Source organism: Bemisia tabaci, chromosome 10 (assembly GCF_918797505.1).
Source record: "Bemisia tabaci chromosome 10, PGI_BMITA_v3".
In the NCBI taxonomy this organism is placed as follows: domain Eukaryota; kingdom Metazoa; phylum Arthropoda; class Insecta; order Hemiptera; family Aleyrodidae; genus Bemisia; species Bemisia tabaci.
In genome coordinates this window covers 22,127,893-22,147,473 of record NC_092802.1, presented here as the reverse complement: position 1 = coordinate 22,147,473, position 19,581 = coordinate 22,127,893, and the positions used below count along the sequence as shown (strand labels likewise).

The following is a 19,581-nucleotide window of genomic DNA, read 5'->3' as shown; positions in this document are numbered from 1 at the left end:
TTCACGTCACATTATCGAATTGCGTAGACTAATTGATCATATCTTCGCTCGTAAACTTTGAAGTGCCCGGATTTGACAATTTAAGCTTATCATCAAGTATTTTTACATAACTATGGCCCTTGATAAGCAGATAAACCACTTTACTTAGAGTAACCATTTTTTTCAAATTTTCTGTTCAAGAGTGAAGATTATTCTCTTTTTCTTAACAGAGACATCTCCCAAGCGAAAACCGGAGCTAATGACTATTTTAACTAAATAGCTTTAGCTAAGTTACTTGAGTGCATTCAATTTTAAAATTCATCAACGGTTTTGGATTTAATTTGGTGAGTCAATATTTTAGGTTCTATTTTTAAGTATAAAAATTCGACATACTTATGCCTAGAAAATTCAAAATCTCCTTTTTTTTTTTTTTTTTTTTTTTTTTTTTTTTTTTTTTGCATATGGGCTGCATTTTTCTATCAGCTTTGTTTTTTAAAAGAATAACATGCTGTCAAAATGAGCTCGTCAAAGGATCTTTGGAATAATAATATGCTCAATAAATCGAGGACTTGGACAGTTTCTTCTGTTTTCCATGTTAATATTTAAAATTGGACTGATTAATTGTCTGCCTATTGACTAATATTTTGGACTAAGGGTATTTTGCAGAGTGGCTTCATTGTCACTTTCGCTTCTATAGACAGGCTTCAGTGACACGCTCTTCTATAAAGGACGTGAGATATCAGCCATCTGCTATTTCCAATCCGGTTTAGAGCAGCTGGCAAGCGGCTTGTTTTTCTTATTCTTTATTTTTTTTCAGTTTGCGGGAGACAATTTAAGGGAGAATGATTCATAGAAGGAACAGCATATGCTACTCTTTGTATCTGATTTTCTGGATGAAAGTTATATTTTGTCTCCTACAGAAAGTTCAATCTTACCAAAATGAATGGTACGAGACAACATCCATTTACCAAGTATATACAAGGTCATTTATGGACTCAAATAATGATGGTGATGGGGACTTTAAGGGTGAGTTTTGTGGTCTCCACATAATCTATTAAAAGTATTGAACCTGGAATGAATGAAAACGACTTAATGAGTGAAGTAGGGAACCGGGGAACCCTGCTAAAAATGGCGAGTTCAAATGAGTAGAGAATCAAAGTCATATGAGTAGAATTTTAATTCATATGAATTGAATTTCAACTCATATGAATAGAATTTCAACTTATATGAATAGAATTTCAACTTATATGAATAGACTTTAACTCTTATGAGCAGAATTTCTCTATCCAGTTTTCGCCAACTTCTATGACTAGAAATTTAACTCATATGACTAGAGATTTCAACTCACATGAGTTCAGCGTTGAATCTACCGTATCCGCTATCTCAGAAACTAGTCACGGCATCAAACAAATCATAGGGACAAAATGTTTTTATTTTTCAAATTTACATGATGAGTCGGTGTCTCCTGGCCAGAAACAGCACTTCTGAAAAATGGAAAATTTGAATGCATATAAGTTGAACTTTTCTACTCTTATGAGTAGAATATTCTAGTGATATGAGTAGAATTTCTTCTCATATAAATAGGATTTCTACTCATATAAGTAGGAAGTTCTACTCATGTGAGTTGGCGAATTCTGAATGGCCTACTCGTCATTTTTAGCGGGAAAATGTCGACATCTTTAATCAGTACGAGTTTATAAAGCAAAAGTTCAAAAGAATGAAACCAAAAGGAACTACGTACGACGCAAATCCGATGCACATATTTTTTTTAGCATAAATAGATCAATTATGATTCTCTACATGTTTCTGAAGCTGATGAGATGACGTCACTGGTACCCAATGTTTGCGAAGATTTTTATTTTTTTATTTTGGGTCTCAATTTTAAGTCGACGCTGTTCTCAAATCCAACTACGATTTAAGCTTGCATAAAATGATTGTATCAATTATTTTTTCTCGGGTATCTATGAGATGCCTTGATATTATTTTATTGTTTATTTATGATTTTCGTTTTTTTTGTCCATTAATGAGGGACATTGTTTGGTCCAAAATGACTGCTGTTTGTAAAATTGTTTGTCATGTCTCGTCATCACAACCGCTTCTATAGAATAATCGGCACAATTTCGTCGTCTGTCCGCTGTACATGTTTGAATTGTATCAGCTAGTAGATCAAATTACATTATGCATATCACACATTCTGCAGCCGAAAAATCTTATGGTTGTATTGCCATATTTAAATAGGTAATGAGAAGAAACCAGGCAACTTGAAGTGCACGTGGGGTAAATTGGGTTAGGGCCATCAATTTTTACGGTTTGAAAGTATTGAGTTTTCGGTTTGTCCGCGGAATGGAATCGACATAAATTTTAAGAGAATTGACTTTTATATTATATGAAATGAATTTCTACCCAACTTTAAAAATGCCGTGTTGATTAATATGAAATATAAATTTCTTTATTTTAGGTATACTAGAGAAACTGGATTACATTCAAGCTTTAGGATTTGAAACGGTTTATGTCCAGACCGTCTTTAAATCCCCTTTCCTGGACGGAGGATATGACATTTCAGATAATAAAGACGTCAATCCAATGTTCGGGACCATGAAGGAATTGAAAAATTTGATTGATGAAATTCACAAAAGAGGTAGATCAACCATGTTCCAATTTTCAAAATTTGAAATAAAAAAATTGAGAAAGAAACCACACATTAAAAAGTATTCTGACGTATAGATGTGAAGTTTGGTTGCTGAAAAAATGGACACAAGATATGCAATGCGCAACAGAGATAGATTTCAGGAGGTTATTGGAGGAATTTTTAGGATAGATAGGCCCTTAATGATAAATACCTCATGACGTGCCTACGGATGAGAAAACAACCTGAACGCGCTTGTGCCGATTTTCCTCACAAAGACGTAACGGACCGACTTTAATATGTTATTGAGCACAGGAATCCAGGCATTTTCGAGATAGTGCTGGGATGAGGGACGACCGGCCAAAGGCACAAGGAATCCAAAATGCCGATTTGGACAGAACGGCTTCTACGCGTGAGGGCCCTATTCCCAGCTAGAGTACCTGTATACGGGAGAGTATTACCATCTCTGTGCCGCTCTCTGATTGGTTCATCAGTTTCAAGCTATCATTGAGCTCCAAAGTTGGACCAATGTAAACAGACCCGACCCAAAGGAACACGTATTATCGGCTGAAAAATGAATGATAATCACACTCAAAGCTTGATTTTCGGCAAGAATATTCATAAAAGTTCGATTCGACCTCAATTCAAAAGTTGGATGTAAAAAAATCTCTATCACACCCAAAATTACGCCCAGAGCTTTGGAGAACTTTTCCGCCATCTTGTTTGTTTACATTGGGCCAAACTAGGAGCGGAGGGGCTGGGGTTTGTTTACATTGGTCCAACTTTGGGGCTCCATTATACAGCCCATCAATCGGAGAGCGGCAAACTTTTTCTGTAGTAAAAAGATTGAGATGGCAATACTCTCCCGTATACAGGTACTCTATTTCTAGCCGTTACCGCAATTACATCGAGCCCAACATTGTTTGAAAGCTTAAAATACTCCCATTGACACAATATAATTTGTTCAGTCTAGTTTTAATACACTGACCAAATCAAGCTGTATTGTGATACCGGCAGGAATGAAAATTCTTCTTGATTTTGTTCCAAACCACACGAGTAACAAACATGAGTGGTTCAAGAAGTCTGTCAAAAGGGAAGCTCCTTACACTGACTTCTATGTTTGGGAAGATCCAAAAAAATATGATCCCGAGACAAACCAACCAATCCCGCCTAGTAATTGGGTAAGCAGTTTCGAAACTTTCTTTTTATTAAATAATAATATTTATGGAGCCGTCCACAAATTACGTAATTCACTTGGGGGAGGGGATCAAGAGGTGCCTTATGGGTGCTTTACCGGGGGGGGGGGGGGGTGTCAAGCGCTGCCTTACGTAAGCCAAAATCTTATTATTGAGAAGGAGGGGATTTCGTTAATTTAAAGACTGACTAGTCCAAATTTTTTTTTTTTTTTTTTTAGACGTTTAATGTTTTTTTGTTGAAATGTAATTTTTTCTGAACTTTTCGAATGTAAAAAATCGTTATTTTTTCAATACAACTATTATTCTTTATGGGCTCCAACCAGCGATTAATAATGTTTAAAATAATACAGATTTTTTTCAACACCATTTTTCCATTAATTTATGCATTTAAACGATAGAAGGGGGGGGAGGGTCTGACCAGCCTTGCATAATTATGCAGGGGGGCCCTGGCTAGCCATACAAGTGCCTTACGGGGAGGAGGGGGAGGGTCTAAAAATTGGAAAAAGTGCCTTACGTAAGTTGTGGACGGCCCCTATTGTCCCAACCCAAACTAGGTATTTCTGTTGAGCATTCAAGGCAGTTATGACTGCATTGAAAAAATGAATCTTTTTGCGGCCAAGAAGTATTTCATCTTAAATCAAGACTTTTGTTGCTTGATATAAACTACTGTTTTGCTTAACCAAGCCTTATTTTCCTTGTATCAAGAAAAATTCAGTATAAATGAAGATAAAAAAAATTCTTGGCGGCAAATTCAAGAATCATTATGCTTGACCCAAGCAAATTTTTTTTTTTCAGTGTGGTTTGCGTAATGCTATCTACTAAATACTCTGTGCATTCATTTTTTGCAGTTCCCTAGTAGCAGAACCACAGAAGGAAAAGATAAATATTATGTACGAAAGTTAATTTTTTTTATATAATGCATGCATACAAAAGTGTTAAAAGTGAACATTTTTATGTAACCATTATATAAAAAAATGTTATAATTTTCGTGAGCTTTTCGCGAACATACTAAAAATTCATCTCATTCGCGAAAAGTTCACGAAAATGATGACCTATTTTTTTATATAATCGTTACATAAAAATGTTCACTTTTAACACTTTCGTATGCATGCGTTATATAAAAAAATAAAAAATGTGTGTATAAAAAAAAATTACCTTATCTAGCTTTAATCATTTTTCATGTATTACGGTCAGGTCTGAACTTTGATTTTTTTTTTATATAAGCGTTACACGTTTTTTATATAAAACGATCATTTAGATAACAGATATGTTTTTTTTATACTTTTTTTAGAGAAACAAAAATTTGTTCTGCTACTAGGGTTTAGCAAAATTCAAAAAATATTCGTCGGACACTAGGTTCCAATTATCTAAAATAGTGAGGAATGATGCATTTTGACGCTTGGAAGGATTTGTCTCTTTCATTTTACGAAATTTTACACCCTTCGATTCCCGACTTTACTACCCTTTCTGTTCAAGTTTGGTTCTGTTACAATACTGATGTGTGCATTACCATTATTTTCAAAGTCTCTATGGTCAACAGGTATGCTGCTGCCTCACTTCGATGTTTCATTCTGACACTTTTTCTTTCACTCCTAATTTTCAACCGCTCTTTTAGATAAGCTTTCCAAAAGGTTCTATGTGGGAGTGGAACGATGAAAGGAAACAATTCTATTTGCATCAGTTCTTACCCTTGCAACCTGATCTGAACTATCGAAATCGGGCGTTAAGAGAGGCAGTGAAGGTTAGTTCAAGAAACAGGTATGTTTTTAATCCTTACAACACGTCACCGGAGGCATAGACGGTTCTACGTGAGTTCACGTGAGCCCACAAGCGGGGTAAAAGGCAAAATAATATAGCTGATAAACACAGAAAACCCCGATTATAACCGTGTTTGCCTCCTAAACATTACGACATTAAAGTTAATAATATGTTCAGGATAATTAAAGTTATAAGAATTAACGTGAAGTTTCATGAACATAAGGTCACTGCTATCACTGGTTTCTTCCCGAAAAGAAATATCGACGGTGCAAGTCGGCAATCACATGCATAACTCGGTTTGCGACGTCGCAGACTTCCTGTCATACTTTATTGGCGCGTATACGTAGTATACCGCCTTTGCGATCGTTTCGACCCCCCCCCCCCCCCCCCCACTCGATACAATAACCGAGTCCCTTAGTTCCTTACCGAAAAGTGACTACCGCGAACTTCTGAGATTTTCCAAAGCGTGTAAAAAGTTTATTTATCCGTCAATAATTATGATTTAAAGTTGCTTCTCATTCTGGGGCTCTCTAGTTTATGTGTAATGAATACCAAGAGTCTACGTTACTTGGTTTTTCTTAAAAAAACCTTAGAATGTGACGCGCTGATTTAAAATATGCATATATAAGCAGAAGCAAGCGAACTGATTCGAGGATGGCTGATAAGGTCGGCACTCGTTGAATGAGAATTTCACTTCTTCGTTTTGTTTAAAACGTTGCTTTGACAGATCTCCATACCCCTGTTATCCTTTTCAAAATTTGGTACTCCTTGCTCTGATAGCCAGGGCCAGCAGGATAGTGGTAAGTGCAATCTGTGATGAGCCTCGAGACTCATTAGCCCATGTGCTAACCGTGGCCCATACAGAAATTCACTCCCCTATCAGGCCAAAACAGTGCACAGGCAGGCACAAAACCCAGGTAGTGGGCCTGGCTCGGTTCGCCGCGTCCGTCGCTTCCCAGCTGAAGAACAAAAGGCGACCCTCACGGCCCTCGCCACAGTCAGACCTAATTACTTTCACTCGATTATTCATTTCACCGTCACGCTGGGATCCATCAAATTTTCGAAATAATTGTTTCGCGAGTACTTAGCAATTTTTTCCTTACTCTCCATTCAAAGACGAATTGAAAGAGGTCTCATTCATAAAAATCGGCCGAATAGAAGAGAAGTTACAGTATTCGAAATCCGAAGAAATCAACGAAACTTCTCCATACAAAAAATAAAATGAAGGGGAAAAAATAAATGTATAAATTATAATTAAATATAATTGACCTCAGAATTTGGCAAGCAATTCAACTATATAACGGAGAAAAAATTGGGAGAAATTGCAAAAAATTCGCCTCTTGCAAGGGGCTTCCTTGTAAGAATTTTGATCTGAAGGCAAGGATTGAATACCAGCGCAATAAGGGCTTTTTTTTTATCGCGGATCAGTGTGGATCGCAGTGGAACGCGCTGGATCGGAATCCTGAGCGATCCGGACCGATCCAAGTGTTCCAAGTGATAAAAAAAAATCCAAACTTGGAATTTGGTTCGATTTGTTATTGTTTTGATTTTTTGGGGACGGCAACTTCCTCGCATTAGGTTAGGATCACAGTGGATCGCGAGCTCGCCCCACCTCGGAAGAGCGATCCAGCGTTCCACTCTGATCCACCTGGAACGCTTGGATCACGCTGAGGAACGGATTAAAAAAATACCGATGTTCCTCGCGATCCACCGCGATCCACTGCGATCCGCATAAAAAAAAGCCCTATACTCCATACAATACAGGGTGTGCCTGAACGAACATTTTTTTTGTGTGTCAAAATCGAAAATTCTAAATATTTTTTAACTACAGTGTCTCTTGAGTCGTTTAAGCCAAAAAAAAAAATTCCGTCAAGATTCTGGAAAGTAAAGGCGCTTTAAAAGTTTTCTGGGGCTATGTATCCTAACTGTGTCCACACATGGTCTCTGTTCAGCATATCCATGTGTAAGTATTTTTACACGTAGAATCTAATTTTCACGTCAGGGAGTCGACACATCTCGATTTTTTCCATTTTATACGGAAAATGGATGGTTTTTCGGGATTGAAATTATTATTGTTTCATGAAAAATAAATGCACCCAAAATGACTATAGCATATTGATTTTTATATATTTGCACCCACGAAATTGGTTAGTAAATTCAACGAGTGAGTGCATCGACCTGGTATATCAAGTTTCTGCAATTTTTTACGGCAAATCGGTAGATTTTCGGGATGTACCTAGATTGCTTATTTTCAATTCATGAATGAATAAAGCATGGACATGGTTGAACTTCTTTGCATGGAAATACGTTTAAAATAACAAAATCAAGACATATTTAATGCAATTGCATTTATATCGAGTCAATTTATTTTCAATAATATATCGGGATTTATAATAGGTACCGGTGATTTGGATATTTTAGCCCCAAAAAGACCTTTAAATCGACTGTATCTTTCAGGAGTTTGACAGAATTTTTCCTTTCTTCGCTTAAATTATTCCGTAGCACTTTTCTTTAAGAATCTGATAAGATATTGCTGGGGACAGATCAAAAAACTTAGACTCGTTCGAATGGCTTTCTACATTCACAATACAAGGTCTCGTCAAAGTGCGTCGTTGAAGAGTTGGATCGTATGAATTCTCTTGTTGTGCTACTTGCCTATTTTGAAATCTCTGTAAATGACAACTAAAGGGGTTGGTATGTGTGAGTTAATGACGCGCCTTATCAACACATTTTGTTGGAGTTCACTGCTTGTTTTTTAAATGGAAAACTACTCAACGGCAATTCTTTAAAACTGTCATGATTTTTCTTCTCAATGCGAAGAAAATTCTGCAAAAACTTTAAGAAATAATGTCAATTTGCTCTCCTTTAAAAAAATGACGTAGAGGCGGAGATTTTCAGACACCGCAAACGAGTTATGTGATTGCCGACTTTCACCGTCGATATATGTGATATGAAATTTTAAGAATTTTAAGAAACTCACAATGAATGAACTTTGATTTGGCTTGATAAGTCGGATATTTTTCTCTCCGCGGTTTTAAAGGCTATTTTTATGCAATGTTGTATCTATATGATCATTATTGGTATTTAAGCCTCAAAAGTCCTTTTTGTGGAGCTGTGGAGCTTTCAAAGTAGCATTTCTCGACGGAAAAATCGCTATATATTGCGATTTTATCTGCAATAAAATCACCAGGATCATCAAAAACTCAGCAATCATCCTCGATCTTATCGCGATAAAATTGCGCTTTTATCGCCCGACAATTTATCGCGATATTTCCTAAATATAAATCGCTATAAATGGCAATTTAATCTCGATTTTATCGACAAAAATTGATCACGATTTTATCGGACCAAAAATTGCGATTTTTAGCGATTTAATCGCCATAAATCGCGATTCATAATACGATAATATCTCGATATATTGCCACCGATATAATCGCGATAACCAACCGATAAAATCGCTATTTATCGCGATCTCTGCTACTTGTGTTGATGCTTTTTTTCTTTTGTTGTAGGACATTATTCGATTTTGGTTAGATTTTGGTGTCGATGGGTTTCGGGTTGATGCGATTGGACATCTGATGGAAGATGCAATGCGGAGAGACAATCCATGGCAACCTGGTATGTTCGGGATAAATAACTATTTTGCTCAAATTCACACATACAGTCAGAACCAGGAAGACATGTATGAAGTAACTCACGAATGGCGTTTGCTCTTGGATGAGTATAAAGAAAAAACCAAAAAAGCCAGGTACACTTAAAAATCTTTAATCTCATTCTTGTGAACATGCTTCAACCTGCCGTTTATCACCGACGCACAATTGATCGGGTCAATTGGAGAGGTCGGACGAAAACTGAAATCTTTGAGAGTTTATATTTTCGAAAATATGAAACTATGAAGTTGCCGACATCGGTTGGTCCAGTGGTTAGCGCAACTGATCACAGACCTAGATGTCCCGGGTTCGAATCCCGGCCTCGGTGGCAAGATTTGATGGTCTCGGATCTTGTCACCGTGGAGTGGCATGGATGTTTCTCTTCGTTTCTTCCTTCGTTTCTTCCTTTGTACTTCTGTTTCTACTGTTGTTGTAATCTTCCCATCATTTAGCGGTGGCTGTTTGTCTACACGACTAAGGCCAATGAACTATACCTAGAGTGCGCAAGCTCTCAAAAAAAAAAAAAAAAAAAACTATGAAGTTTAAGAGTGATTCCATCGGTTTTTTTGTGAAATTTTCTTGTAGAGTTACTCCCTGAAATTGAATTTGTGACAAATTAAGCATCAAAATTTGAAATTTTGGTAAAGAAATGTCATGTCTGACCTCTTCTATTAGTTCGTTCCACAGTGTGACGTGCCAAACGCTTCCGGTTTTATTTTTATCCTCTGTTATTATTTCCAAGTTCTTCATCGCCAAGTTTCCATTTTAGCAAAACTTCAAAAATCGGTATCTCGGGAACGGTTTGAGTTCAGTCTCCTCTGTTGAAAAATGTGTTACTTCTTTCAGGATAATGGGATTTGAATTTTGGGACTCTGCGGAAATGACTCAAAAGCTCATGGGTAATGAGACACACAAGAATCTACATTTTCAACTGACTCCAAATATGTGGCTCGCAAGGATATATAATTCAAGTAAAATTATAAAACGTGTCCAAGATCAATTGTGGGCCTCATCACCATCTGGAGTTCCAAGTTGGTCGGTTAGTTATTATGATATTTAAGTATTAGATGAATATAGTTCAGGACGGCCATTACCATAAATGAATCGGTTTTTGTTATACGGGCGTAAGTCCAAAAATTTCAAAATCGTTTTTTTTTGCATTTTCAGTCTCCTTTAGGGTACATACACATTTTCTGAAAATATGGCGGAAGTCCTATGTATAGAAGCCTGTGGAATAGGGGGGGGGGGCGAGTTCTCAAACTCGCGCATTTCTAAAGTTTCTGTAACTTTTTTCATAATAAATGAAGAACATTTGTATTGAATTTGCATCTTGACCTAGCTGTTAGGTGATATAACTTCTTATTGTGCATTGATCACAAAAATACATGATTGAAATTTGAAAACTTGGTTTCAACACTTTTTTAAATGAAAATATCCCATGTCACCTTCATTAATTTTGGAAAAATAGGAGTAATTCTAGAAAATTTAGGCCTTTAAATAAATTTAAAAACATATAATAACTCCCTATGCTATATAAAAGAAAAAAACCATGTGCTACATTTTTCAAACATACTTTAATATTAGTTTTTTGGCTTGAAACTGTCTCAGTCATCCTTCGTTTTCTGGTATAAGGGCGTAAGTACAAAACTTAAAATTAGCCTATAAAAGGGTACTAAAATTTTTCTGAGCCAAAAAAACATTTCAGAACTTTTAAATGGGTGTTTATACAACCTTTGAACCCTTTTTCGAAATTTAGTGGTGTCCTGCATAACGAGAAAAACAGTTTTTTGCCTCTCCTGAAAAATTTGGATTTGTGGACTTACGCCCGTTTAACAGAAACCGATTCAAATAGATGTAAAATAACCCTGGTAAAAATTGGCAGTAGAATCTGTGTTCCAAAATACCATAGACCTAAAGCTGGCTGTTAGATTTTCAATAGCTTCTATAGCCGGCTGCACAATTTCTTATAGCCTTTTATAGCCGATGGCGATTAAGCAACAGCCAGGCGATAAAGTGTATGCTAAATGTTACTAACTACGGATGCTAGGACTTAGTGAGTTTTTGGACTACCGCTCTATTTATGGGCCGTAGTATCTTGATTTATAATGCGCGGAAAGTTCCGTACTTTTGAAGGATGCCTGCCATTCCTAATATGTTGGAGCGCCTTCAATTTCGTATGATACTTTGCAATACTTCTGGTGTGAAACAGTTGCATCAAGCGCCGTGGCACGCTGCGGCGCGGCGCGCGGGCAGAGAGCGCGAAAAGCACATTAGCGCCTACAAACCTAACAGGGATACTTCACGCATTGCGCGAAGCGTGAAGTATCCCTCTTAGGTTTGTAGGCGCTAGTGCGCGCTTATCGCTGGCAGCACGCCGCTCCGCTCTGTGTTAGGCTCCAATATATAATCTCGCGGAGTCAGCGTTTTCCAACTCATGATTTTGAAATGTCTGCTCATCCTGTAAGGATTATTCTCATTTTAATTGATTAAAAAAAAATGTGTATTAAAGGAAAATATAATTTGTGTTTTGTAAATATTATGGTGGTTCCGTATCAAACTTAATGATTTCCAAAGCACACGAATTCCTACACAATTTCTTATAGCCTTTTAAAGCCAATGGTGATAAAGAGTAAAGCTCGGCGATATAAACTATAGCCCGGCTGTATACTCTTTTATCGTTCCGTATAGCCCGGCTATATGATTTGCTCCGCTTTCTAGAGCCAACTGATTTTCTATTGGCTTCTTTAGCCGGCGATAAGAATTCCTATGGTATTTTGAAACGCAGCTCCTATCGCCAATTTTTACCAGGGAAATAAAGAATAGATAGAAACAATAGGTAGAGAGCACTGAAAAATAATTAAAAAATGAGGAAGAATCCGAATAATTGGTTCCATATAATGTTATGTAAAAATCCCGCTTTACCATTCCTCCAAAGGGAATCACGCTCAGGGCAGGATTTACCTACTCGCCGCCCATGGGCCGCCTGTATTTTGTCGCCCCCTCTTCATTCGTTTTGAAACATCAATAAAAACATCAAGTGAATGTACAGAAGACGCGTATACTTGTGTTTGACACATTTTTTAGGAAAGCCCTGTCAACACCACTAGCAAAAGTTCAAGGAACTTTGCGCGAAAGTTAAGTTCCGTAAACCTATCTCTGTGTGGACAAGGCCTTCCATTCATAAGAAATGAACGAATAAATTATGAAAGAATGAACATAAATGTAGTTAAATGAGTTTAACTTCCGCCGCCGCGCCGCTCAGACTGCACTGTGTTTGGCGCAATGCGTGAAGTATTCCGCCGGTCTTGTAGGCGCTAAGCGTTTCACGCTGACCGCGCTGTCTTTGGCGCAATGCGTGAAGTATTCATGCATTCTTGTAGGTGCTATCAGTTTCACGCTGACTGCAGTGACCGCACTGTGTTTGATGCAATGCGTGAAGTATTCGTGCAGTCTTGTAGGTGCTAATATGTGTTGCATGCCGACCGCCGCGCCGAGGGCTTCTCCTTTTCATCTCAAGTCCTCGTCATCATTGCTCTCTAAGTCGCGCCGCCGTTCCAGGCCAAATTGCGTGCTTGGTTTCTCTCTTAACTCGACTTATTAAAGGTGCTGTCTCTTGTATCACGGAAAAACGACAAAATTAGAAATTACTATACTCCCAGGAAATGAGAGATTTTTTTGCCTTTTCTCGTTTGTAATTTGTTTTCTAAATTCGATTTTTTTTATACCTACATTCAAAGAAATTGCAAAATGTGCTGCCCCGTAGATTTGCCGCCATGGGCCGCGGCCCATGTGGCCAGTGGCCACCCTCTTAATCCGGCCCTGATCACACCCACTTTTACATTGTTTCTTATGCAGCTCACCACGAACACACCCAATCTTCTCCACACGTCTCTGGTTCCGTTTAGCAGAAATACGTCAATTTCACATCCTGCTAAGTGGGCCGATTATTGAAATTTATAGACAAAACTATAGACAAAAAAGACACAGAGAGGATACAGCGATCCTATTAGTTGTAATGGGTGGTTCTTATAGACTAAGGGGGTAAATGATGGACTAACTATGTGGTCTCTCGTGGGTTGCCGTTAGTTAGTCTATTACCTACGTCCTTTGTCCATTGCAACCACTCGCATCCACCAATACACGGAGAAAAAAACTTCGTGCGTGGGACCCGAAGTTGAGGTCATATGGATCTCTGAAGTTTCCTGATCACGCATCCGGAAACTTGAGGTCGAGCTGCCGAAGTTCGGGTCAGACATCGAGGCACTTCGGTATGTACTGGAGTACTTCAGATGTGTGACCCGAACCCTTCCGTATATATATCGAAGTACTTCAGATGTCTGACCCGAACTTCGGCAGCTGGACCTCAAGTTTTTAGATACGTGATCCGAAAACTTCAGAGATCCATATGACCTCAACTTTGGGTCCTACGCACGAAGTTTTTCTCTCCGTGTAGGATCCCTGCATACCCTTTTTACCTTCTTTGTCTATCAGTTTAAATGGACCACTAGACAAGGTACGAATTTAAGCATTCTGATACATGTTTCTTAACCAAAATTTCACGTAGAATACGATTCGCGTAACGAAAACTAACCCTAGTCTGCCTGAGTGGGGTCAGATTGACCCCACGGGAGTTTCAACTCTTTGCCATTTCTCGTGGTATGCACGAAATTTTTTGTCCTTCACAATTAGCTCTACAAAAACATCTAGGAACACAATTTTGAAGGGGAAAAAAAAGAAAAAAAAATGTGCATGAGAGATCAAAAAATTCACGAGTACCCCTAGGAAGCCTGAGCGGGGTCAGATATCCTTATAACATATATTTTACCATTTAGCATCACAAAAGCTTACTTTGAAGGTGTATTCATTTTTCTCTTTTTAATTTTTTTCAGAAACTTATAAAACAAGCAAAATTTTTCAGATTTTTTTTCGTTTTCAGTATTTAGTAGCCCTATGATTTTTTTTCTCATGCTGAGAACAACATGGCAACATGTGTATGATAAAATGGTTGCATACCCTGCGCCGTGTTTTTTAAAACTTACGATATGCTTTATGGTTAAGTTCTGTAAGGTTAGTGCACTGATATTAACTAAAAACCTGAAAAAAAACATAGCTAACTAATTGATTTTCAGCTGGGGTCAAATTGACCCCGCTCAGGCTTTCTCGTTGGTTCAGAGGCTCAGGCAGACTAGGGCTAATGAAAAAAACTCCAAACGAAGATATTAACGTTTTTATTTCACATTGGTTACGAGGGATTTGAACTGCCCGCTGACAAGAAACTCAAAGCTCTACGTGAGTCAAATCGCGCACTACAACGGTTTCAACAAGCTTCTCAATCGAGTAATGTTCATTTCCCACTATGTGTTGTTGAACAGCTACAACTGAGCCAAAGCGTCAAGATTGAGGTTGCCAGATTTTTATATACCAGAGACTGTCATGATAACGTTTAGCGCACGATGTGAATCACGCAGAGCATTGAGTTTTCATGAGCGGGTGGTTTGAATTTACGCATCAAGAATCATTAAATATCTTTGGTAGGAGTTGATTTCGATAATTTTCGTCGTGCGCATCGTGTTATACGTGAAATTTTAGTTAAGAAATATGTATCAGAATGCTGAAATTCGTACCTTGTCTAGTGGTCCATTATCAGTCCGCAGGGGTCCATTATATTATTTTTTCTAGGTTGGGAATCACGATAAAGGTCGAGCAGGAGATTTGGGTGGCGTAGAAATATCCCTGCCCTCTTTCATGATAATCCTTCTACTCCCAGGAGTGGTGAATAGTTACTACGGCGAGGAGATATCGATGACGAGCCTCCCTTTACGCCCCGATCAAAAGGGTGACAGGGATCCACACGGTGAGATCATGCACAGGACCCCGATGCAGTGGGACGACTCTCCCAACGCAGGCAAGTTGACAATTCGATCATCGCTCTGCATATTCATTTCATTACGCTATTTTGAACCCTTGGCGGATCCAGAAAATTGGCAACATTGTCTTTTCTCCATAGACCGTATTCGATAACGGTTCGATGTATCGTTTGGTTCAAAACAATAGAACATAACCTCAAACCAAACTGTAAGTATTTTAATTGGAAAAGCTGAAAATGAGAAATTTCCTGACAATTTCACTTTGCATTGGCATTTGGTACTCAAAAGAATAAAAAATCTGTTTCAAAAGATCCGTTCTCTCAGATTTCTGAATTTACTTTTGAGGCTATGTTTATGTTTTGAACCAATCGATATCGATACAATCTCACCCGTTTGATGTATCGAATACGATCTATTCAAACCTAAGGAAATGTATCGATCCTTCGAGGGGTCACGTGCTACTGCAAGAATCGATTATTTAGCATAGGTTTAAATCGGGGCATTCCGGTGTTGCCAAATTGCTGGATCCACCTCTGTTTTGAACTCAAGGAATTTTCAACAACACAATCGAATTCTAATTTGATTAAAAATCCAGTTCACATTAGAATCAGACGCGTTTTGGCGCCCGGCCATCATTAATGATACGCTGCGACTTATCACTGAAGGTGTCAAAAGGCAGAGAGAGACTAAAATGGGGACAATGATGTACTCACTATGCTGCCGTGCTAAGGAGGAAAGCCGTATGAACCTTCTGGCGTTGCCAAAGTTCCGTTGATAAAACACGAATTTCCTGGTGAACATATGAATATTTTTCTTCCAATTTTTCATATAATTTTGTTCGCATTTTTACCCAAAGTTCCTGAAAATTTCAAAGAAAAATATTAATAACTTGCCTCAAAAATAAACATTTTATCGAAGGAAATTTGGCAATTCTCGAATGTTCATACGGCGTTCTTCCTTAGCACGGCAGTATGCTGCAGCATGATGAGCTGCAATAATTTGCAGCTGCAGCTGCTGTATGAGTCTCAGGGCTCGTGTCTTAATGCACATAGCTCCGATTCACATAGAAATAGTCAAATTATATGTATAAAATGCTTATTCTTTTGATCGCAGGTTTTACGAAAAGAAGAATTCCATGGTTGCCCGTGAATCCAAATTACTATGCAATTAACGTGAAGAGGCAAGCGGGCGAAAAAAACAGTCAGTTGAACAATTTTAAACGTCTGATGAAACTCAGGAAGACACCTACCATCATGCAAGGAGAGTTGAATATGTGTGCGCCAACTCCTTGGCTTTTTGTTTTTCAAAGGTATAAGGCAGCAAGGCAATAAAAAAAGACATCACTCGGCATGTATTCGTTTTAGCTCTTAGATAAAGAAAAAAGGTTTGAATGTAGGTGGTGAAGTGGCGGCATGCAAAAAGAGTTTTACTCGTGCCCCTCAAAAATTCAAAACTGAGTAATTGGCATTTCGAAGTTTGCTTGATAAGAAGTTAAATTAATTTTTAAATGCAGTAAAAACGCGTTTATATTCTACGAGTGTAAACAATTTCCGGATGTCTCGTTCAAAATGAGAAAGTAGCCCCTGTTCCCCATTCCTCTCGGGGGGGGGGGGGGGGGGGGGTTAATATGACTCTTAACCAGAAATGTTCCTCCTAGTATTCAAGGAAGTTTCTTCCGAACAGCATGTCAATATCTGCAACTGTTCTGGAGTAATGAATAAGTTTCCATATTTTGTACAGACCCTGTATGGGTTAAGCGCCCCCTCCAACCCCCCCCCCCCTCCCCTCAAAACCGCGGAAGATGTAGGAGTGTACACCAGTAATAGCTAAAAGAATCACCGTAAACCCCACTTAGACATCTAAATCAGGGAACATCTTACAGTCGGAATTCGACATTAAAGTATCTGCAGAAATGAGTGATGATCGGGCACTTGGCTCCCCGATATCTCGATGCGCCTCATATACTCAATCTGAAATTTTCGCACGTGTAAAGAGTCATTAAAAGATGAAAAATAACCTCACAGGGACCCCGATTTCGAGGGCCCACAGACGGGAGGATTTGGCCCTTTTAATGCAAGTATCTTTTACAAGACGAAACTTGGTGGCATAGGTATATCTACATATATGTTCTGCGTTGTTTTCGGCTTTATACTCGAACAAATTGCCTAACTATGCACACAATAGAAAAATTGTGCTTTAAAAAAATCTTTAAAGTTATTGATGATCCACAGCGATATCCCCTCGTTTTAAATATGTTTTACAGTCAATTGAGCGCCTATAGTTTTTGTCGAAAATTTCATGAATGTTTTCTCCCTTCAAGGTATCTACATGGCGAAGCACCAATCGTAGTGGTCGTCAATCTAGGCACGGAGATGGAAGTTATCAGTCTTAAAAACTGCTTATTTAGTTTGCCAAGGATCATGGAAATTCATACGGCCAGCTCCAACTCGGGTTTCGAGATCGGGTAAGTAGAACATAATTGACAGAAGCAGAGAGAACGAGAATATAGATTGGTTGATACATATGTAGTTGACAAAATGAGGAGACAAAAATAGAAGCGACCGAAGAAAAATAAATCCATTCAAGAAAGCAATTTTCATCGAATTTTAAGACATGCATGTCTGAAGCGGCCTCCAATTTTAAAATCAGGAATCGTTACTTTTAATAAATTTTCAGCAATGAATCTATAAACTCACCAACCTCAAGCTTGATGAGTTCAGGAGCCAGGGGAATAGCGGAAAAATTGGGATGCACGGTTTTATTGTTTCAAGTTGTGATTTGAGTGTAAGAAATTAATACTCACAAAGAAGTCTCCTAGAATGCAAGTTTTCCTTTACCCATGGGAGGTGGGAGGGGGAGAGTTCCAATGTTCGGATTTTCTTGGCTTCAGCGATTTAAAAGTGGAAATATTTTAAAAAAAACTTATTCAGCAAAACTTATTATTAGCAACAATCAACAAAATATAGGTCTCATTAATATAAGCTTTTTTCTGCCCTTAGGGATAGATTTGTAGTTTGTAACTCCAATGACTCGACTCATTGCCTGAACTGCGTCCAAGATCTGGATTGGTTTTGACATCTGTGATAAGCTCTGGGAGTAGTTCTGCTGTCATTTCTGCGAATTTCCTACTATTTTCTGTTCTTTCACTTGCAGTGTTTTGGTAACAGTAATAAATTTTGTATAATTATCCATCTTTGTTTAAAGAAGATCAAGCCTAATTAAAGTTCACATCTTGCGTCAATTAATTCTTCCTCTAGTTTTATTTTCTAAACAAAAAACTGAACAGCATAACGTCTTACTACTTCCTGTAAATGTTCTGTGGTTTATAAAGTGATTATTCACAAATTTAATGTGAAAAAGACGTAGCTTAGATTTTTTTGAAAAATAAAAAAATGTGAAAAAGTCAGGTAACGCTAATTTTACATTAAATCTGTTCACTGGCGATGAGCTAGATGGTGGAAAAAATTAACAGCTTAGCAACCTTCTTCTTCGATCAATGGTAATTCAAATGCATGTTTTTCTTCTTTTTTTATATAACGCATTTCTAAACACATTTTTAGCGACTGTGCTGTAGTTTTGTATAAATACCTATGGTTCTTATTATTGTTTTTGATCATAGCAAATCATAGTCAAAGGGACAAAAATCAATAGAGGGCGGAAAGTAGGCAGGATAAATGACAAGCCTCGTACATTAGACTCACATTGAATCGTCGAGAGTTTTATTTTCTCGATTGATCATTCAGAGGCATAGGAAAAAAACTCATAATATTCACATCATAGACGCAAAAGCGGAAAGCAAGCTGATAAAGACACTAATTGTCAGTTAGTATGTTTCGGCGGTTTATCACTCTTCAGGCCCGTTTCTTTTAAGAGATATAAAATTTCGAATCCGTTTATTTTCGTTCGAAACCACTCATACTTCCTATTCTCCTCTCAAGGAAACCGTCCAAATGGACTTGAATAAAACATTAAAATAATATGTTTCGTCATATTTCGAAAAAATTAAGCCAGACTTAAAAGTGATCGTATTCGTGTTCCCGTGCAAAATACCTCACCGTCAGTCCCGAAAAAATGTGTAATGAGCACGCGCTACAGTGTAAGACCAGCGGCATTCGAAGCATTCTTCCATCAAGTTGAAGCGATACTGTTGAAGGCGCTCTATGAGCAACTATTCCACCACAGAAGTATTGCACGGTATCAGATGAAAATGAAGGCGCCCTAACGCACGTAAATTGATTAGTATCGTCTACGGCGAGTCTTGTTGATTTTACGATATGCGGCTTCTGTTCAATCGATTTTTGTGAAACTTGGTGTCGTGAGGGCACCTTGTATCCAATGGGATCCGTTTACTTCGTTTCCCTTTGATAGGAAATTACACAAATTAATAGACCTGAGAGAAACATCAAAATAATAACTTTCGTCAAACTTTGGAAAATTCACGGAGGATTTAAGTTTTCATATTGGTGTACCCATATTGGGATACATAAAATACATACATAAGAGTC

At 38.0% G+C, this 19,581-nt stretch overlaps 1 protein-coding gene across 3 annotated transcripts; it reads left to right on the top strand.

Annotated features, from left to right (window-relative positions):
- The first annotated feature begins 167 nt into the window (after positions 1 to 167).
- Positions 168 to 18,316, top strand: LOC109037694 (probable maltase). Of its 3 annotated transcripts, none has more exons than XM_072305130.1 (11): positions 168 to 323; positions 797 to 1,005; positions 2,438 to 2,617; positions 3,623 to 3,786; positions 5,417 to 5,542; positions 9,072 to 9,307; positions 10,056 to 10,248; positions 14,889 to 15,114; positions 16,190 to 16,385; positions 17,397 to 17,540; positions 18,076 to 18,316. In XM_072305130.1, the coding sequence occupies exons 2-11, from the start codon at positions 822 to 824 to the stop codon at positions 18,149 to 18,151; spliced, it is 1,725 nt and encodes a 574-aa protein (XP_072161231.1). In that variant the 5' UTR covers positions 168 to 323; positions 797 to 821; the 3' UTR covers positions 18,152 to 18,316. The 3 variants fall into 3 exon arrangements, with proteins under 3 accessions (XP_072161231.1, XP_072161233.1, XP_072161232.1); XM_072305132.1 differs by having other exon boundaries at positions 3,574 to 3,786; XM_072305131.1 differs by having other exon boundaries at positions 178 to 323; positions 900 to 1,005.
- The last annotated feature ends 1,265 nt before the right edge of the window (positions 18,317 to 19,581 follow it).